Raw genomic sequence first — 23,022 nt, 5'->3', positions numbered from 1 at the left:
ATACAGGGTTTCCCATGAGAGCATGGGAGGACCTGGCACACCCACAGGAAACAATATCATAGAACCCACATGGCAACAATCCACTCCCACAGGAAATGACATCAGAGAAACTACTTAGCAATAAGCTACATCACTTCCTGCAGGTAGTGCCCTGGAGCGGATGTCACAGGAGGCGGATACCTCGACCAACCAATCACAGCTTGCAGTTTGTTTACTTCCTTTATGTGGCTATAAAAACCTTGATGCATAATAAAAGCGCTCTCTCTTTGTGTGCACTGCTGAGACTAAGATTCTTATACCAAACATTTCTCGTGTTTTAGATTTCAAAAAGGCTCTGTTTCTGACACCTGAAACGTGGGTATTTCGTTGCGTTGTGCTAGTTTTCTCAAACTACAGTGAACCTGCATGTGTCCTTCTTGACCTGTGAGCGCCACTTCTACTACCTTTTTGCTGCAACAGCCCCAGGTTTCTAACATAAGTGTAGTCCAGGACGGATCTGGAGTAGGCCTCAGCCCAGGTGTAGATCCTTGGCTCACTGGGCCAGAAAAGGATGCAGATCCTGCAGTTCATGGCAGTTCCATGAACCTCCAGAAAGGAGGTGTGTGGTTCTGTCCTGTAACAGAGTCTGGTGAGACTATATTGCCCCGGTTTTGTTTGTGTGGCTGGAAGTAAGCCACGTGTATAGTTAGCTTATCTGTTATGTTTAGCTAGTGGCTCAGATGAGCAGGTATTTATTTTGTTTTTGCCTGAAGTTAAAGGGTCAGTTCACACAGTTTTTTGTAAGCGGATCTTGACCTGGAATTCGCCTCAAAAGGAGGCCCTCGCTTTTTTCTCCACTAGCAATTTTTTTCAGCTAACAGGAAAAAAAAACAGCATGCCCCATCTTGCTGCAGATTCCACGGCAGAGTCAGCCGCAGTGTCCGCAGCTCGAGACTCCCTCCTGATTAGGCCCATTCATTCGGGCCTAGCCGCGCAGAGAATTCACACAGCGGAAAAAATTTCTGCTGTGTGAACATACCCTAAGACAGTGATGGCGAACCTATGGCACGCGTGCCAGAGAGGGCACGCAGAGCCCTCCATGCTGGCACGCGTGCGGTCGCCCGGATCGCTCACCAACAGGGAATCCGGTACAGGATTCCCCGTTGATGAGCGATCACTGCCTTCAGTTGTATGTGCAAATGCACATACAGCTGAAAGCTGTCAGGGTAGGCCGCGGATCGCGCGACCGCGGCCTACACTGGCTGCAGAGTTTGACCTCTGCCCCGACGCGGGCGCGATGACGTCATCAGCGCCGCCAGTGACAAGAAGGTGGATGCCGGCGGCTCTTCAGGGGTGAGTATGAGAGTGGCTCACTGTGTATATGATGTTGGGGGGAACGCTTATAATACTTGGTGGGGTGTATGATACTGGGGGGAGTGTATAATACTGGGGGGCTTATAATACTGGGTGGGGTGTATAATACTGGGGGGAGTGTATAATACTGGGGGGGCTTATAATACTGGGTGGGGTGTATAATACTGGGGGGAGTGTATAATACTGAGGGGGCTTATAATACTGGGGGGAGTGTATAATACTGGGGGGAGTGTATAATACTGGGGTGGCTTATAATACTGGGGGGTGTACTAAAGAGCATATAATACTGGGGGGGGGGCGCCTATTTATAAGCACACAATACTGTGTGTGGATGCCACTGTGGAGCATATAATCCTGTGGGGGGGGGGGGGACACCTACTGCGGAGCATATAACACTGGGGGGCTACTGTGGTACTGTGGAGAATATAATATTGTGTGGTGGGCCCACTGCAGAGCATATAATACTGTCTGGGGTCCCCTCACTATTTATATCACACAGTATCTGTTTTATAGCAGACGTGATATTAGTACAGGATGTAAGAATATTACACGGTAACTATAAAACAGATCCTGTGCGATGTAAATAGTGAAAATTAATTGTTCAAAGTACCAAATGCCGAGACCTTTACATTTCAGTACAACGTTGTTTGTATTATTGAAAGCTCTGTAAAGCCCCACATGACTGTAATTTTTGGTCAGTAACTGTCCGCAATTGTGGATCCGCATAGTATTAAGTCTATATTGTCGTGTTGGCACTCCGCGAAAATTTTGTGGGTTTTGGGTTGCAGTTTGGGCACTCGGTCTCTAAAAGGTTCGCCATCACTGCCCTAAGACTATATTTTGTTTTGCTCATTTTGTGCCTGAAGTCCAGGTTTATTTTCCTGGGTTTTTTTTCTAAATAAACCAGTTTGCTGCATATTTTGTGTCCCTGTCTTCACTGTTTGGGCTGGTTCACACTAGGGGATAAGTGCCGCGCCAGAATAGGACCAAAATGTGCCTGCCGCGACAGTTGTGGCTTCCCTCTCCAGAGTAGGCCCAAATGAATGGTTCTGCTTCTACCGAGCTAACTTCCCCACAATATAAATTTTGTAATGGCACCATTTTTTTGGTGCCTATAACTTGATTACATTTTGTTAACTCTTTCTTAGTGGATTTAAAAAATGTATTAATTAGCATTTTACCTTTTTAATTTTTTTTCCATGCAGCATACAACATAAGTAACATGTTACCTAGGAGAGAAAATAAATCAATTATTTTTGCATCACCATCTTCTGAGGTGCGTAACATTTTTTTCTCTCTCAGTTGATGAATTGGTTGACGGCAGATTTTTTGTGAGGCAAACTGTGCACAGCTATGAGGAAGACCCTCCTAAGGCCCACAGAGTAACGCGCTGCTCATTTAGACACGTACACACATGTCAGAGCGAGGTGCTTCAAAACAGATCCCATTGACTTCAATGGGTGCCGGTCTTACGTGCGCTACACATTGAAATCAATGCGAGGCTTTATAACCCATTGATTTCAATGTGTAGTGCGCGTAAGACGGCACCCATTGAAGTCAATGGGATCTGTTTTGAAGCGCCTCGCTCTGACATATGTATACGTGTCTAAATGAGAGGCACGTTACTCCGTGGGAACGGGGCCTAACAGTTCAGATAACTATGCACATACTGGGAAAGCAGACAGTGGCCGAAGTCTATGCACTGTGTTCTTTCTAGCGGTATATAAAACCGAACTGTCATAAGGACATGAAAGGCCCTCTCTAACTGACAAAACAAAATACAAAAAAAAAAAACAACACACACTTCTATTTTGAAAGCATTCCTACGTTGCAGATTTTTTCGAAACCTGCCAAAGCCTTTTGCACAGAAATGTAAATGAACAAATGATCATTTGTCCCGAATCTTTCCCCACAAAACTATGTCAATCTGCCTGCAATTTATGTTGCATTTTCAATTTAAACAGGTTCACAGCAAAGAATAGGATTTATGATATTTCATAAGAAACGTCTGTAATAATTTTATGCATGCAACCAAAGCTACCTAGGCTCCAAAACATAAAAAAAAACAATTTATTGAGTTGGTGGGGAACAATGCACAAATCATGACCTAGTAAAATCACACTTATTTGCCATATAAAGACAGACAGCAATGTATGGTGACGGCAGAATACAAAGTGACACTTGTAAGTATTGCCAATCATCTTCTAAACAAATAGCATACAAGATGCAGCACAAATATGTTTCATCTTTCATTTAGGCCAGCAGTTCTTGTCTAGTCACCTGCTATATTGGGAAATACTTCACAATAAACCATAACATGACTGATGCAGAAGGATGGCCTGCTACAGAAAAGTTATATGAGCGTGATAATAAAAAGTCAACAATGACTAAGATATATTCTGTTCCGTTAATGCATATGTTTAGTAGTTACTGTGTGTTTACATATTGTATCATTCAGATGTGCTGGTAGACTAAAAACAATAGGCGAATTATCTTGTGAAGAGTTACCTTTACAGGCACTAGGCAATGTACATTGAGTACATCTCCTATTTCTCCAATACTATTCCTATGGCAGACAGATTTCAATAGACCAGAATATCTTAAGAAAACATGCCTTCTACCAGCTTCTTTTTTTTTATGGAACAGGTAGGTAGAACTCAATTTGGATAACTTATCGACCCTTCTCTGGGGACTTTGGTACACATAAGAGAATTGAATGAGTTTTTCATATTACATGCATCACGTACTAACTGTAGGAATGGAAGGCAAAATCTCCTTATTAGCATGTAAATAACATTGAGACCTGGGGTAGAAATGCTACATCTAACATCTGCTTCCATTAGTTATCCGGACTCTGGAAAGATCAAAGGTAAAATGCAGCTAGTTTCTGGAAGTACAGCGCACTATGAAAGACCAAGTAGTAAAGGATGCCTGTTGTATATCATTGCTTTGTACAGGGCAGGCAGCAGTGTAAAGAAACTGCGACCCTGGACTGAGTATATACATATATATATATGAGATAACAAAATTAACTCGAACTCCTGCAATTGGTTAAACTGCTGTAGTACGACATCCTATCACAGAAGACAAGACGTAATTAAAAAGGTTTCTCAGTGACTTTTGTTTTGTGGTCTTCTGTGATAGGATATCGCATTGCAGCAGTTTAACCCACAATGATCAATGACAGACAGCTTGGACTGGGTGCGCAAAACAAGGCTTTGTAGTGACTTCATTTTCACTGAAGAGGTATTCTGGTTTCAGCAAATAAAGCTTATCCCATGTATAATGAAACGTTACAAAATATTGTGATGTGTTTTCTATGTATTTGTGTGACTATTTCACAGTTTACTTCCAGGTGCTAAGAATCTGCCCACTCTTGCACCCTTTGAATAAAACTGCCCTGGTTATGGGATGGCCAATAAAAGTATACAATGAAGCTTCACCGATTGGAAGAATAAATCTTGCCAACCAATAAGAACTGACGGAGAAAACTGAGGAATCTCCTATAATACAACAAACACACTTTAATTCCAGAAGTCAGAATACCCCTTTAGAGCACCACTATGCTCTATATACAAAGTGAATAATGCATAAATAAGGGTCCTACTGACAGATCCATCTGAATATATACACCTCTGTGTTTGTACATAGCAAGATTGATGTTGATAATGTTTTTACATTCCTGTATATCCATATCTTAGAGAAAAAAGGAGATTTAGTGTTTTAAGTCTCTTTGTTCCTCCTTCATATATGTAGACAATACATTTATTCATAAAAGTGCAAATATAATAAAAGGCATTTATCAAATATTCTAGCTTGTTCCACGGTAAGTAAATATTGCATTGTCTATGAACTCCCATTTGTGCAAAGAAAAGGAAACACAAATAATTTTAAGATTCCATCTCACTTTAGTGTATTTCTACACAAATATAAAAACAAATAAATAGTGGATTACACTGCATCCCCTTTCCAAGGTACTCAAGCTATTAAAATGGTCACAGAAACATTACACATATATGTAACACTCAAACCAATTCGGATGATGATGTGGCAACACAGTATAATGCTGCTGAAACATCAGACAAGATTTTTTTTTCTTTTTGGAAATCTTTTTTGCCTTGGATGACCTACTGAAAATGAGCCTGAGAAACGTTATTATAAAAGGCAGCTCCTTGTAAACATCTTCAGAAAAGGAACAGTAGCCAGTGGGAGTGCATCCACCATCAATATAACACTTTTATCCAGTCTCTAAGAGTCACTGTTGTAGCGGTCAATTCTGAGTAGTCCATTCACATCTAGGTTTTCTGTTCTGCTGTTGTGGCAGCTTGTAAAGGAGCTTCTGGCTTCATAATCTGGTATGTGATGAGATACTCTGGGTAAGCCTGCAGAACATAAAGTATTAGGTTGTGAACAGATAACCACAGTCCAGAATTTTGACAGTTTCTCATATAATTGAAGTGGTATTTCCATTTCAGACTTTCATGGCATTTCCACAGGACATATAAAGGAGCAGGCAATCTTATTCATACTTTATGTGTTTACCGCTATTTCCTGGGACACACCTGTACTTAGAAACAATGTACAGTCATGGCCAAAAGTTTTGAGAATGACACAAATCTTATATTTTCACATGATCTGCTGCCCTCTGGTTTTTGTGTGTGTTTGTCAGATGTTTTTATCACATACAGAAATATAATTGCAATCATATTATGAGTAACAAAAGCTTATATTGACAGTTAGAATGAGTTAATGCAGCAAGCCAATATTTGCAGAGTTGACCCTTCTTCTTCAGGACCTCTCCCTGGCATGCTCTCAATCAACTTCTGGACCAGATCATGACTGATCGCAGTCCATTCTTGCACAATCAATGCTTGCATCTTGTCAGAATTTGTAGGTTTTTGTTTGTCCACCCGTCTCTTGATGATTGACCACAAGTTCTCAATGGGATTAAGATCTGGGGAGTTTCCAGGCCATGGACCCAAAATCTCTATGTTTTGTTCCCTGAGCCATTTAGTTATTGTTCTGTCCCCACATGAAGCGAATGAAGATGTGGCAGGTGGATAGGGGCTGGGAGAGGTCCTACCTTCGTTTCCTTAATGCAGGGCAGACAGGACCATGTTGCTCAGCGTCCGGAGAGATGATGCACATCAGGAATGGTGAAGTTCAGGATTGTTTATTTGGAAGACTGGACATACAGCATATGATGTAATGCAGCACTTCTCCAGGAATACAGGTGTAACAAGCAGGATGGTACAACAAGTGTGAGCAACTAGTAATTGTGTGTGTGTAAGTGATCAAGTGTGATCGAAAACTGATGCCTTCTGCTGCTCAGTCCAAGTGTGTCTCTCCCAGAGAAAATGGAGACTAGTGATGAGTGAAAACAGGAAACCGCTACCCTTGAACCAGAAAGCGAAGGCATGTACAGAATTAACTACAGGCTCATGGGAATAATATGCAAATCTGTCTTCCATGATGTAATTAGGAAGTCAGCTGCTGCTGCCTCAGTGTTGCAAACCAATAGAGGGCGCTCACTGGAATGTGCAAGCCTGTCTTCCCTGATGTAGTTAGGAAGACAGAACTCCAGTGAAATAACCCAATAAAGGCTGCTCCCTTTCACATCATGCTCGACCTTCCAAGAGGCCTTTGTTTTGAAATGACGCTGGGATTATTACCAGGTATAGTCTCTCAATCGAGGACGGCCGTTTCAATGTACTTGCATCTCATCAGCTCGATGTAGAGAGGACTATAACCTGGTAGAGGTGAGAGGCTTAGACAGGGTTAAGGGGATATTGTCACTCCTTAGGGAGAGACCACCATATAGGTGTGTGGAGACTTATTAAGCCTTTAGCACTCCACTTTGCAAAGGACCATGGGAAGAATATGCAAATCTGTCTTCCATGATGTAATTAGGAAGTCAGCTGCTGCTTGCCTCACTCAATCTTTCTAGCTGCGATACTCTTCCCTGTTAGGCCATTTTTGTGCAGTGCAATGATGACTGCACGTGTTTCTTTAGAGATAACCATGGTTAACAGAAGAGAAACAATGATGCCAAGCACCAGCCTCCTTTTAAAGTGTCCAGTGGTGTCATTCTTACTTAATCATGACAGATTGATCTCCAGCCCTGTCCTCATCAACATCCACACCTGTGTTAATGGAGCAATTCACTGAAACAATGTTAGCTGGTCCTTTTAAGGCAGGGCTGCAATGATGTTGAAATGTGTTTTGGGGGATAAAGTTCAATTTCTAGGCAAATATTGACTTTGCAAGTAATTGCTGTTAAGCTGATCACTCTTTTTAACATTCTGGAGTATATGCAAACTGCCATGAGGAAAACTGAAGCAGTAGACTTTGTAAAAATTAATATTTGTATCATTCTCAAAACGTTTGGCCATGACTGTACAGCTGAAATGAATGGTAAATGCATCCGGCAGGGAGTACAGTGAGGTAACACCCACAGGGTGGTGACACAGCAGGTACCTGGAAGCTATCGGTGCTTCTATTTCTCTAAGTGAAAGCATTGACAGCAGGGGACTGGATGTGGCTGTAGCTCCATCCAAGTACATAGAGTGTCTCCACCTCAAAGGTGTATGCCCATCTTGAAGATCTTATCATCTATACTTCAAGTTTATGTAAATTGAAACGTTTTTCTAAATACATTGCTTTAGTAATGCTGCTTTGTTTGCCTGCTATGAGAAATTATACCTCCTATTGTTTGCACATCATTTCCATTGAGCTACCCTTGTCTGATAAGACAGGACAAATGATGCCCTGCTCTCTGGGGGAAGGGGAGCGGAATGCTCTCACTTATTTACTACAGCTCTGCCAGCAGGGCAATCTGTTCCATTAATTGCAGTTTGCTGATAAAGGCACAGACTGTCTGTTTTCTCTCTATGTACACACAAAGAGAACACGGAATCTGTTCTCTATAGAAGCATGGTAAGTTTACCATACAAACCTGTGTAAATGTCATATACATTTTCAGTTCATATTATTTGATCTGCATTTATATTAGATTTCTAGTATTCATAATAAATCTCTCAAGGCGAAAGGCAAAGTCTGAATTGTGATACTTCATAGTATTCTGTTCAGCAAGTCTGGGGAAGGTGGCTATGACTGTTTGATGAAGAATACAGGAAGTGAGAAGACAGACAGCAGGCAAAACTACTAAAACATGGAGGTGGAAAGACCCCTTTAAGAGAAGCACCCCCTTATTTAGCAAATCCATGTGTCTCATTAACAATTAACCCCATCATGTCCCTCATATTAACCCATGTGTGCCTCACAACGTTTACTAATATTGTGAGACACATCAGGGGTTAATTGAGGGTATGATGAAGTTAATTGATATTAATGTGAGGCACGTGTGAAAACGTAGCTGAAGGGAGCTCTCCACCAGGAGCCTTTGCAGAAATCACAAGGATGCAGAGGGTGTGAACAGATCACTGTAGCAGAGACAGTCCTTGTGTTCTACAGTGATACGTTCACAATGACGCTCTGACTCCTGTGCTCCATTTTCATTGGTAGGTAGAGAAGGTGGTAAACGAAGAAGCAGCGTACTTTACATTTCTGTAGCAGTGGCTCCTAAAAGGATGCTCCCTGTTTATTTAATACATGCAGGGCCCAAACTGGCAGTATGCAAACTTCCATGCCAGGCAAATCGTTGCCAACCCCTTGAATACATCATAAAAGTCTGAGACAGGATCACTGTCTCACAGACATACTCTAGTGAAATATGAAGGTGGTACAGCTCCTATGGCCGTTCTATCAACAAATTGTACATTTATGCTGTCACTGAAAGCAATTGGTTATTAAATATCATAGAATGCAGGGTGAATGCTGGGGATATGCTCAGGCTCATGTTCATATATATATATATATATATATATATATATATATATATATATATATATTAGTAACTTGTTATAGATCTAATGCCGTCTACTAAATATGGGATGCATTTGCTTTAAAATAATATATATATATATATATATATATATATATATATATATATATATATATAAAAAAAAATGCTTTCAATTAACAAAATTAAGTGAATAAATAAAAAAGAAATTTGAACCAAATAAATATTTCTTGTAACTGCCCTTTGGAGGGGAGTCCTAGAAGTGATGATATGGTCCCCACAGAGCTCTGATCTCAACACCGAGTCTGTTTGGGATTACATGAATAGACAGAAGGATTTGAGCAAGCTTACGTACACAGAATTTTCCTGCTGAGATCCTTCAAAAAACCATGTGTGCAAGCGTACCTAGTAGAACTGATGCTGTATTGAAAGTAAAGGGTGGTCACACCAAATACTGATTGGATTCAGATTTTGTTCATTCACGCCGACCATACAGTGGTAAAGTCCAAGTACGGTAACTTTAGTACTGTATCATATCAAACTTTGGCTCTGCGGCCCAGTGGCAGTGCAGGGAGCTGCAGCATGGTTTATTCATTTTCACAGCTAGTGACCAGCATTTGGACGTCCACCAATCACAAAGTCATACTGTAGCCTAGTGATATGTAATCATAGAAACACCCAGGAGCTCAAACTTTTATGGACTTATTTTGTACATACCTGTTCTCCTCTGTATATTACATATTCTGCATATGCAAGACCATTCACACTAGGCCTGCCAATAACAGAATGATGGCCTGGAGGAGCATGTGCCATTTTCATAGTGCTAAATTGCAGGAAAGATTTGCCAAGTGTCACTCTACAAAACAACATTTGTCTGAAAGGAAAAAAAAAAAAAAAAAATTATGTCAAATTACCTTTGCTGTATACATTGCAGTTTCTTACATGTGGAGCTGTACAGTACTGTGCAAAACTTTTAGACAATTATGGAAAATATGTTTTCAAAAATAGTTCATTTTTTGTCAATTAACAAAATTTAATGAAAAAAGAGGAATCTAAATAAGATTTGCGTGAGCTCCCTTTGCCTTCTAGGTACACATTTACATAGTTTTTGAAGGAACCTTGAAGACAGGTTGTGCCAAACATCTTGAACTAACCAGAGTGGATGAAGGCTTAAAGGGATTCGGTGATTGGGAAAACTCATTTTTAACAAAGCATATATTTGCATAGCCTTTAGAAAGGCTATTCCACACATACCTTTTATTTTGTTAATCTCCTCAGCCGTTTTTGAATTGGCTTTTATTGATATGCTAATTATCCACCCCAGAGCACTGGAAGTTCAGAGAGGACTGTGTGCACAGGGGTAGGTGAGTGCAGGGAGGCTGAGGAGTCATAGTCGTCGTCATCATCATCAGCCTTCCCTAGCTCTCACCTCCCCCTGTGTACACACACTGCAGACAGTGCTCAGTGAACTTCCAGAGTGCACCTCGCTGGCTAATTAGCATATCAATAAAAACGGGCTAATTCAACAACGGCTGGAAGGATTACTAAACGAAAGGTATGTCTGGAATAGCCTTTCTAAAGGCTATACAAATATATGCCTAGTTAAAAATCACTAGGACCAATAATAGAATCCCTTTAAGAAAATCCTTCTCTCGCCTTATGTACCTCCAGCCAGACTTGAGACTGTTGAGATTACAACTTATTACATCCAGGGCTGCTCCTCCAAAGGGTGCTCACAACAAATATTTATTCGATTTAGATTTCTTATTTGTTTATTGATTTCATTTTGTTAATTGACAAAAATATACTATTACTGACACCATTATTTTTATTTTACTCTACAGCATTTTTCCCCACAGTTGCCTGAAACTTTTGCACAATTCTGTATATGACATGTAGTACAAACTGTCAATGACGGCCACATAGCTATCAATATTAAGAAAAATATGAGCTTCACTTAGATGACGCCCCATTTTGTCTCAACTTGCTACAATGAGTTAGGGCTGGGCAATTATGATTAATTGAACATTTTACCTGGATTACAATTAATGAACAAATTCAGTAATCCAAGGGGGGCGTTCACACTACAGTCGGTGTCCGACGGAATGCAAAAGAACGCACCCGATGCCCATTTAAGTGAATGACAGGTGTCACGGACACAGCTAGTGTCCGCTCCTAATGTCCGTGCCAGATTTTGAGCGGACACTAGGAGCGGACACTACCTGTCGGACACCGACGGTAGTGTGAATGCTCCCTTAGTGATATATCCTTTAGCCAATGGCAGTGTGAGGCAGGATGGCATGGATGTAAAATAAGTGAAATAATCCATGTCAGCACGATCACATTGATCATTTGAAATGTCTTTTGATTTATTTTTCAATTAATTGCCCAGCTACTATGAATATTAATGCTCATTTGTTTCATAATACAATTGCTTAGCAGATGTGTTATATACAAGGTTTATTTTCCCCAAGACTTAGGCAGGCTGCACATTATAATGACTGCCATAAAACGTAAGAATAACCAAGGTCACATATAAATCACAAGCTGAAAGTCCTAGCATGTCCTCCAAATAAGTGGATTTGATGGCACTGCGAGGAAAAAAATAAATCTAGACCCTGACATTTAAAACCTTGCAATGACAGGATAAAAATATATGTGGTACAAGAATGAATTGCAAAAAACATTGTTCAGAACAGTGAATGCCATTTTATCCTACAATTCAACCTGGCATGCTAAATATAAGCTTCTGGGCCAGATCCTCACTAATGGCAACCCGTTTTTGCTTAACCAGTGTTTGAAAGTTTATCACAATTTCTGAATTTTCTTTTGTACACCCAACTTGAGGATCGACTACAGGTTTTCAATAGGATTTGGGAGTTTCCCCAAAATTCATTTCTCATCATCGAATTGCTTCTGGATTTAAAGGGACAGGTTGCTCTTGGAGCATGCAAGTGAGCCCACTCCCTTGGATGAAAAACAACCCTAAACATGAATGATCTCAGAAAGGTTTTACTGCTGACATGACACAGGACTCATGGTAGTACTCAACTTTTCTTCTCTGGATATTCTTTCAGATGTTCTAAACCAGGGGTCTCAAACTCAATGTACCCCGGGGCCGCTGGAGGTAGAGTCTGGGTGAGGCTGGGCCGCTTCAGGTTTTCCCAATTTTTTTTTTATTTCTAAAAGTCGCCATATTCTGACAGCCGTAACTTTTTTATACGTCCGAGTACGGGGATGCATAGAGCATCTTTTTTTTGCGGGGCCGGGTGTACTTTTTAGTTCTACCATTTTTGGGAAATGCTATTGCTTTGATCACTTTTTATTCAAATTTTTATCACAATCAAAACAGTGAAAAAACGGCGGTTTGGCACTTTTGAATTTTTAATACTATATATATATATATATATATATATATATATATATATATATATATATATATATATATATATATATATATATATATATTTTTTATTTTTGCATTTATTAGACCCCCTAGGGGTGTTGAACCCCAGGGGGTCTGATCACTAATGCAATGCATTACAATGCTAATGCATTGCAAAAAATCATCATTTCTTTTGAAGGCTGCATGGAGCAGCCTGCAAAAGAAAGATTGCAGACAAGCCTGAGAGGCTTGTAAAGGCTCCCGGCTGTCATGGCAACGTGATGTCGGCCCTAGAGCTCGCTCCAGGCGCCGCCGATCACCGGCAAAATGGCGGCGCCCATGCGCCGCCGGGAAAATGGTGCCTCCAGCTCCTTTGACTGTGGCATCGGAGGAGTTAATGCCTCCGATCGGTCCCGGGACCGATCGGAGACATTAGCGCCGGGTGTCTACTGCTTAAAGCAGTAGACACCCGGCAGCTATGGCAGTCGCCATAGTTACACACCCGCATGCACTGTACTATTACGGTGGATGTCGGGATGTCCGCCAGGGGCCGCAAACTATTGTCCCGAGGGCCACAGTTGGCCCGTGAGTTTGAGACCCCTGTTCTAAACAGTCTTAAGCTTCAATCAGATATGTACTGCCTGCAGCATGGCAGTCTGTCCTTGAGGTTTTTGTTGGAGAGAAAAGGCTTAAAAGGGGCTCTATCATTGGGAAAAGTCAGTTTTAGCTAAGCCATACCTCCCAACCGTCCCAATTTCCGCGGGACATTCACGATTTGGGTAACATGTCCCGCGGTCCCGTTGGAGGGAGGTATGTCCCGATTTCAACTCAGATCTGCGTCCAGAGATCTGAGTTGAACGCAGATCTGAGTTGAACACATACGCGGTTGAAGCAAGGAGCTGACACAGGTCAGCTTCTTGCTTCGCCGCTGAACGCCGCCTACTGGCTTGTAGAAGCGATATGATGACGTCACATCACGTCTACAACTGTGCACCAGTGTGAGAGAGAGAGAGGCGCGCAGAGTGCAGGGGGGGAACGAGGAGAAGGTAAGTGTAATGCGGAGGTGGAACGTGAAACTGGGGGCAGATAAAGGAGAGGACGGCATGACACTGGGGGCAGAGATGTGGGGACATGAATCTGGGGGCAGGGGGGGGGGGGACATGAATCTGGGGGCAGATGAAGGCTGTATATGAAACTGGGGGAGAGATAGAGGGGGGACATATAATTTACGGGTGACTGTAGGAGGATTATACTGTGTGCGGGCACATGAAAAATTAATGAGAATGAGAAGTTGGGAGGTATGGCTAAGCACATATTTACATACCCTTTAGAAAGGCTATTTCACATATACCTTTTGTATGCAAAGCGCCTCAGTAGTTTTTGAATGAGCCTGTTTTTATTAATATGCTAATTATCCTCCACTGCGCCCCCGGAGTGTCTGAGCACCCTCTTCTATTCTCTATGTGTGTGAGAGCAGAGAGGCTGCTGCTGTTGATGACTCATCTCTCTGCTCTCACACACACTTTTATGCTTTATGGAGGCTAATTAGCATATGGGTAAAAATGAACTCATTCAAAAACTACCGAGGCACTTTACATACAAAAGGTATGCGTGAAATAGCCTTTCTAAAGGCTATGCAAGTATGTGCTTAGCTAAAATTGATTTTTCCCCAATGATAGAGCTCCTTTAAAGAGTTTAAAGTATTAAATCGAACAGGTGCAGTGGGGAAAGAAAAAAAAATCCACAGTAAATTTCCACGGTGCCTCCCAGCGTAGTCCATTCTTCTCAGTGGAAGTCCCAGCCATACACATGACCTACATGTGTCTTCTTGAGGCTGCTGACTCATCTCAGCAGTCACGTGACCGCGGAGGCCATTCAGCAAAACTCAGGAAGAGACTTGTGAGAAGCCACCGCAGCAGAAGGACCAAAAAGACATGCAAGTATGATTTTATTTTTTTTTCCTACCCCAGATGTCCAGGCATTGGACAAAAAAAAAAAAAAAATGCCTGGATAACCTCTAAGGAATAATAACTGCCCAGAGGTTTATCCGTTTCGACTATTGATTGGCTATCCTTCAGCCTTAAGCCAACAATATTACAAATGCAAAGGTCTGACAACCAGGACCCCCACAGATCAGTTGTACAAGGCAGAACAGCTCCAGGTAATGTTTACATTCTGGGATCTGTACAAACTGCAGTTGCGGACGTAGGTACTGCAGAACTGTGTGATAGACTTCAAGGCACAGGCGATCCAGTGATGAACAATGCTTACAACATGATGGAGCACCCTGTCAAGGCAAAGGTGATTGTACATTACACTAATAGTGCCCCCAGTTAATAACATTACCTTTGTGTGGTGGGGATGTTATTAACTGTGGAGGGCACTATTACAGTAATAATGATACCCACAGGTATTACCACATGTGCAGATCAGAGACTATTACCTGCAGCGGGCACTATATGTAATACATACAAAGTACACAGTAAGGGAGCTCTTTTCAGATCCATAGACTCAGTTAAGTATGATATGGAGAGAGAGCTCCCATAATAAAGTACACAGCAATGCTAAATACTATTTGTTTGTGCAGTCTTTTCTTAGCTTTATTTTACTTGAGACTCCTTGTATCACTGTTATTTACATGCAGCGAGTGTGGACAAACTACATCAACTATGATTCATCACTCTCTGTGTATTCCTCCATTCTTCACTGCAATGAAATCAGAACAATAAATCACTCGCACATCTGAGGTCACAGATTTAGTGCATTAAAAAAAAAAAAAAAAAAAAAAAAAAAAAAATCAGTAATACAAAGAGTCTCAAGTAAAAGTCCAGAAAAAAGTGAGTATATAGCACTGCAGTGGCTGTATGTGCAGATCATTTTTGGAAGCTGGATAACCCTCTTTAAATATGCACTTTATGGAGTCTTTTTATGAGTCGCCAAATCGCCCCAAGCCCTGCCTTGCCACCGAAAACCCAGCCCCAGGCAATAGGAAAATCAGTTGCTGTTGTATAGTGTTCTCAAAAACATAACATTTACTAACTACAGAACACAAACCTGTGGCAAATATAACAGGATCTGTCCTTATGTGTTGGGCATCCAGTTCCTCCTCCTATACCATAAACATACTGATTGCTTTTTGATGAATTTTCTGCAAAATAGATGCCAGCTCCAAACATGCCCCCAATGTATGCATGCCGTTCATCAAAGCCTTTGTGAATAATTGCATTAATAAAGGGAGAACCTGTTAGAAAAGGAGAAAGAAAAAAAGAACTTAATCAAATTGTTATAATATTGTACTTTAAACAAGATGAAATCATATCCCACACGGTCTGAAAAGCTCCACCAGGAGACCACAATTTATTTAGAATGACATTTGTTTGCATTTTATAATTTAGACAGATTTACTATTCTTTCTTAATATAAAGATGAAAGCATTCCACTGTGATACACAGACTATATACCGCAATTCTCTGCCTGCCCCCTTCATTTAACTTCCACAGATAAAAATTATTTCCCAGGGAGGTTGAAATGTCAAGTCTTTCTTCCAGCTTCATTGGAAGCTTAAAAGTGTACATTTTTATTTTGTTTAGTGCCATCCTCATTTCACCAAATCTACTGGCTGTCAGGAAAGAGCTTGTCCAGAGTTTTTTTTTCTTTTTACATATTAGGCCAGGGAAGCGAGAAAAAAAATAAAAAAATAAAAAATAAAACTAAAAACACACACATGAAGTCGGGGTCTGCTCCAACTGCTCAGATAGATATTATATATATATATTTATTATTAATGTAGATTGTGAGCCTCATATACGGCTCACAATGTATAGTTTTTCCTATCAGTATGTCTTTGCGAGGATTTCCTCCCATTCTACAAACACTGGGAGAACATACAAGCTCCTTGCAAATGTTTGTCCTTGGCAGGATTCGAACCCAGCACTCTAGTGCTGCAAGGCTGCCGTGCCACCGTATGCCCCACACTCAGATATATTCTTGTGGCGGTAGTCCTAGGCAGCTGTGAAGTCCCTGTCCTTTTTACTCCACAACAGTACTCTTCCATAGACTTGTACTGTTAAGGTGAATGTTCCTTACAGCCCAGCCTTGATGCTGAGCTTTAAGGCCAGTTTTTCTGACTGCGAGGAGATATCGGTACCAAAACAAATAGCACCAATATCTCCAGGACCGGGGCATATACTGGGAAAGCAGACAGTGTGATTAATTCAGCAGACAATCTGCTTTTAGAGGCATACAATACTGCACATCCATGAGTATGTGAAAGATCCTCTTCAAACATATATTATTACAAGCCTAAGCGCTGTGTGAGCAGGACTAGGTCAGGACCAGATTCATCATATAAATCAGAATATGAATTTAGCACACTGTCTGCTTTCCCGAGCTGTGCCCTGGGTAAAGCGCTATCGATGCCGGTACCGTAGCTCTTCACAGTCAGAAGGGCGTTCCTGACAGTCTGTCAGGAACGTCCTTCTGCACAGCAGCGCCTATCACGCTGTACAGTGTGAGCGGGGAGGAACACCCCCTCCCTCTGCTCACAGTGCTCGTCCATAGACGAGTATTATCAGGAGAGGAGGGGGGGCGTTCTTCCCCGCTCACACTGTACAGCGCGATAGCCGCTGCTGTGGAGAAGTTCCTGACTGACTGTCAGAAACACCCTTCTGACTGTGAAGAGCTACGGTACCGGCATCGATAGCGCTTTACCCGGGGCACAGATCGGGAAAGCCGACAGTGCGCTAAATTCAGTGCACTGTCGGCTTTCCAGCAGTATATAAAACTGCATGTGCCAAAACCCATGAAAGGTCCTCTAAGTTTAATATATAATTTCAGATTCTGTGCAATGTACTGGGAAAAACTTCAAATTGAGGTGGAATACAGAAAAATTGTGTTTTGCGACCTTCATACTGCCTTACTTTTTATGGTACCTTTACGCTGCGGGTTGTTACAATTAGGTTGATACCAAATTTAAAGTTTGGGGGTGTTTTTTTCACGTTTTAATGCGTTAAAAGAACTTTTTTTTTTTTTTTTTAAATTTCTGTATATGAGGCTGCATAAGACATCCTTTTGTGGGGCCAGATGTACTTTTTATTTACAACATTTTGGAGAATGTCATGTTTTGATTGAATTTTATTAAAAATTTTTATGGGAGAATAAACATACACTGTACAATGCGAAAATTACATCAGAATATATGACTCCTAACCCAACCCCAAAGTGACTGGACAAACACTTATAACAAAGCATACCATGGAACAACATGCGCTCATTGTGGTGGTTATGATTTTCTTCAGACACTTCCTTTTGGCGGTGACAGAATCTCTCTCTGAGTTTCTTATTTACAACTTTTTGAATCTAATAAACCATACAAAAATAACCAATGTAAGAATAAGCAACAGAAAACATCGTTCTAAGGGAGCGTTCACACTACCGTTGGTGTCAGACAGCTAGTGTCCGCTGCTAATGTCCATTCAAAATCTTGCACGGACATTAGCAGCGGACACTAGCTGTGTCCGTGACATTTTGCATTCATTTAAATGGAGATCGGGTGCGTTTTTACTGTCCATGGGTCAAACTCGACAAGTAGGTTTTGCTGTCCGCTTGAAAAAAATCGGACATCTTTGGGAACGGACAGTTAAGGACACCCACGGACAGTAAAAGAACGCACCTGATCTCCATTTAAATCAATGCAAAATGTCACGGACACAGCTAGTGTCCGCACAAGATTTTGAACGGACATTAGCAGCGGACACTAGCTGTCGGACACTGACGGTAGTGTGAACGCCCCCTAACAATGCAAAGTTACAACTATTTCAACTGCTATAAGTTCCTGGAATAACAACATAATGTGGGTGGACTATACTATTACATTTAAAATGGCTCTTTTTAACTTATAGCGTGTTTAAATATAAGCCAGTGTGAAAAATATACATATCAATGTTAACCATTACGCTTTCAGTTCCGTCTTAGCACTAGATAACAGTGATATTTTGTTCATAGTGATCTAAGGACCATTAGAAGCTGTAGGACGTCACAAGATATTATATCACTACAAATGAAAATGTCACAGTGACCTAGTGATAAAACCAGATGTGTAATATTATCAGTGTTTCTTCTAATAGTTTAAAACTCTTCAAGTCCAGACTTAAAAGCAACAGTTAACCATACTAATGACTAAGTACCACATGCTAATTTAACTCTTGAGCCAAATGTATATTAGTCCATATCTGTTGGAAAGCCAAAATATGCATAGCCCACTACAAATACGTGGCAGTTTTAACATATATAGTGTACTACTTTTACATTGCATGCAATCAGTAGAAGGTAAAAGAATCTATCATAAGGGAATTGCTAGATAAAGAGAAGTTACAGACTTTAAAGGGATATTATCATTAAAAATCTTTTTTTTTTTTTTCTACTTGACACGTAGGAATAGCTTTAAGAAAGGCTATTCTTCTCCTACCTTTCGATATCTTCTCCACTCCCCGTTCGGTTAAAATCCAGTTTTTCGCCAGTATGCAAATGAGTTCTCTCACAGCACTGGGGGCGTTCCCAATGCTGTGAGAGAACTCTTCAGCGCCGCCTCCATCTTCTTCCGGGGGTTGGCTTCAAACTTCTAGGGCAAAGCTGACTGCGCCTGCCACAAGAAAATGGCCGCTAACAACACTGTTTAAGCGGCCATTTTCTTGTGGCCAGCGGGCATGCACAGTCAGCTTTGCCCTAGGTCTAGAAGTTTGAAGCCAATCCCCAGAAGAAGACGCGTAAAGACCTTGTTCCTGAAGAAGATGGAGGCGGCGCTGGAGAGTTCTCTCACAGCATTAGGGACGCCTCCCAGTGCTGTTTGAGCACTGGGGCCCGCCCCCAGTGCTGCGAGATAACTCATTTGCATACCGGCAAAAAACGGGATTTTAACCGAATGGGGGGTGGAGAAGATATCGAAAGGTAGGAGAATAGCCTTTCTCAAGGCTATTCCTATGCGCCAACTAGAAAAAAAAAAAAAAAAAAAAAAAAAAAAAAAAGTTTTTTAATGGTAGAATCCCTTTAACAACAGTTAAAGACTACCTGCAGTGTAAACTACTTTCCATCCCTGCGTGCGCCCCCCCCCTGTATACCACACCCTGCACCTCTTGTGAGTAGTGTACATCTTCCAGTGCACCCTCCTCTCTAATCCTAAAAAGAATCTATCCTGATTTTCCCGTTTTCTTTGTGCTTTGCTATCATTCTCATGATACTTAAGCATATCATCACAAGGCCAGCTCGAGTCAGTGCAATCTCTGCCTGCTGGGTCTACACTATCACTATCCTTCCCTCTATATATTGCCAAATATTCTAAGAAACCACAAAAATATAGTAATGTATGCAACATTTATCTTTATCGGAACTGGACCAGAATAATTATCAGTCCCTATTGTGGAAAACTTATGTGGTACAGTCCATGTAATTTCATCATACAGGAACTACAGAAGCATGGTATGGGTGACATAGACCTATACAGAGAAAGAGAAAAAGTGTGTCACCAAAGTCTGATTCAGTCCTAGGCAGCAGCCCTAGTCTGATATATGTAGGTAGAAGTAGCAAGAAAAAGAACAAATAAGACACTGAAAAATAAAATGCCATAATGAAGTATATGGGGAACTTTAGTTTTGGGTGGAGAGTCTCTTTGATAACCTACCCTGATGACATTGTATCGGTTGAAAACCCCACCAGCGTTGCCTCCATCTCTGTGCTCACGTATAGAGTTTTGCATCTGTGAATGACAGAAGAAATACAAAGTGTTGTACTGCACAAAGACATCCAATCACTATTTGTTACACTTGTACTATATGCTCTTTTAGAAGTATTTTGCCTGAGGTCTTGACTGACAATAGACACCAACCTGGAACTTAGGGAACTTACCGTAATTATGTTCAAAGGGAAAATATATGATCACTTTGATAATGAGTAAGGTTATTTGTATCATTATTTATGTGAACACTGATACCTGGTAACAGTTGTTGGTCACTTTCAGATGCCTCCCGTCCCACATTCACACAGAAATCCTTGCATACCAAAGACAATTTTATGATTTTTTTGCTTAATAGCATCATTAATACATGTATTATCTGTGCGGTACCACTAGAGGCTTTACACCAACTATCATGTGGCTATACTTAAGTGTATTGTATTGTCGTCAACTATTATTACTAACACATTAAATATTTTTGAATTTGTATTTTTCAGCCTTTTTTCTTTTGGTATATGTTGTTGTTTGCCCTCAGATGGCTGCTTTCCATGTAAGAGAAAACAGATAAATAGGTAGGTTTAATATTTTTTTTTATCTAGTATAAAAAGCACTAAGTTTGCCTATTGCTCACATTTGCTCTTAGCACTATAAGTAATGCAAATAAGATCAGTTTCATGTTCCTCTACCAACAACCATCACAAGACAATTTACAGTTATGCTGGTACACTGTATGATGCCTCTTTTAGGATTACACAGTATAACTAGTAATGACATTAAGCTTCTATTTTTACTTCAATACACCCATGTCACGTTTTCAAAAACGTATCAGATCACTGGAATGAACATGGAAGTGGATAACAAGTTGTATGTACCAAATAACAGAACCAGTTCTGATACATTTTATTTATTGGGTGACACAGTGGAAAGGTAAAAATAGGAAACTCTTCAAATTGGGCTAGCTACTACATATGTCAAAACTCAAAAGATAAAAATCATCTTAAACATGTAAGCTAGGGCTACGCAGTGACTTGTGGTCACACAACATTAATGGGGCTGTCCAGGCTAAAATGTTATTTTTTAAGTTAGGCCAGGGGACAAAAACAACCCACGCTCACCTTTCTCCGCTGCCTCCATGCAGCTCTTTTTATTCTTCCAGCGGAAGTCCCTGACACGTGTGAAATTCCTGGGTCCCTCCATTAGGCCATAGATTGGCCTCAGCGGTCAAGTAACCAACCAATCAATGGCTTCAGTGGAAAGGACCTTGGATATTACAGCCACCGAGGACTTCCTCAAAGGAAGACATACAAGCAGCAAGACCGGAATGCACTGGGAGGACACTGGGAAACTGGGGAGTATGTTTATTTTCTTTTTTTTTCTCCTCCCCTCCTTCACCTCCACTGGAATTAAAAAATAAAAATTTTGCCTGGACAACCTCTTTAATATTATTCATCTATAAAAGGCTATGGTGGGAAATTGCCAGCCTTGCCAGGTACAATTTTATAGCATGTTCATATAAGCTTCCTTATAAAAACTTATGTAGTAGATTATTGTTGGACAGTTTGCAATCAGCAACAAGTATAGATGTAGGAAGCAAAATTCAGCTCAAGAGCAATTACCTCCTCCTCAACTGACTGATATTCTTTATCATCTGAAGCAAGATCCAAGAGAACAGTGCCTTGGCTAACACAGTGAAAAGTCAAATACGGATTGGTTCCTGAAATGAAAAAGAATCAAACGGTAACAAAGTCATAAAGGAAACTTAAGAGCCCCTGGGCTGTTGTGATAGTAGAAAAAAGGAGTATTGATGAGAAATTTCTGCACAAACCAAAAGCAGAACATGAAGCACAGACAAGCAATTATTGTGACTGTACCTGGATGCCTCAAAGCTACCCAGTCCTTGAAAAGAAAAGTCTTGAAGATTAATTGCACAAAGTGTTCTGTGGTAAGAAATAATGGAAGATCAAATCCTTCATGGTGCTCAAGAGATGTCTCATTCCCAAAGAGTCTTGCAAGGCCAAACAGTTGTTCAGTCTTATTTAAGATTATTGATGTGTCTTAACACACTGCAAAGTAACCTCAAGTTACTCCATTGCATTTTTATTTATTTTCGTTCTATCTTTACTGCTCTGGTTTAACCATTACATAAAAAAGAAATTATTAGAGATGAGCAAGTAGTATTCCATCAAATACCTCCCCGCCATAGGTATCCGTGTAAGCGACCGAACACCAAGGGGTTAAGCGCATCGAATATTTGATGTGTTTAACCTGTTGGCGTTCGGCCGATACCTATGGCGGAGAGGTATTCGATCGAATACTACTCGCTCATCTTTAGAAATTATAGCTGCACATATGTAAGGCTGTAGAGCAGGTAGGCCAAACGACCGACACAGATTCCTTCATAAATACAGGTTTCTCACACACCATCTATAGAATATATATTTTTTCCAGTGACTGATCAAAAACAGGAACAAGCAAGCAAAAAAAAAAAACCCCAAAAAACAAAAACCCACATCAATATCGCATGACATAGGCGGAGAGAAAAGTCCAGCTGAGTTCAGTATTAAATCAACGGAAAATGGGTCGAAACTCGGTAGACCTCATCATAGTCTTTAGGGTACACAGGTTTCTCCTGGTAACTGCTTTTTAAGCGGATAAGGTTTCCGTTTTTTTTTTGGGTCCCTAAGTGGACCTAAAGGA

At 40.9% G+C, this 23,022-nt stretch overlaps 1 protein-coding gene across 2 annotated transcripts in view; it reads right to left on the bottom strand.

Annotated features, from left to right (window-relative positions):
* Positions 1 to 4,471: 4,471 nt before the first annotated feature.
* Positions 4,472 to 23,022, bottom strand: part of TNKS (tankyrase) — a 137,887-nt gene continuing 119,336 nt past the window's right edge. For both annotated transcript variants that reach the window (XM_075283714.1, XM_075283715.1), the window contains exons 22-27: positions 21,942 to 22,039; positions 20,275 to 20,349; positions 17,852 to 17,957; positions 15,654 to 15,840; positions 9,932 to 10,088; positions 4,472 to 5,735 (exon numbers count right to left, since the gene is read on the bottom strand). In XM_075283714.1, the coding sequence (XP_075139815.1) occupies positions 5,649 to 5,735; positions 9,932 to 10,088; positions 15,654 to 15,840; positions 17,852 to 17,957; positions 20,275 to 20,349; positions 21,942 to 22,039 (710 nt within the window). In that variant the 3' untranslated portion in view covers positions 4,472 to 5,648. The remainder of the gene's footprint in view (positions 5,736 to 9,931; positions 10,089 to 15,653; positions 15,841 to 17,851; positions 17,958 to 20,274; positions 20,350 to 21,941; positions 22,040 to 23,022) is intronic.

This window comes from Leptodactylus fuscus, chromosome 1, assembly GCF_031893055.1.
Source record: "Leptodactylus fuscus isolate aLepFus1 chromosome 1, aLepFus1.hap2, whole genome shotgun sequence".
NCBI classification, from domain to species: domain Eukaryota; kingdom Metazoa; phylum Chordata; class Amphibia; order Anura; family Leptodactylidae; genus Leptodactylus; species Leptodactylus fuscus.
The sequence above is the reverse complement of the archived record's forward strand: the minus strand, read 5'-3'. Positions and strand labels throughout refer to the sequence as shown.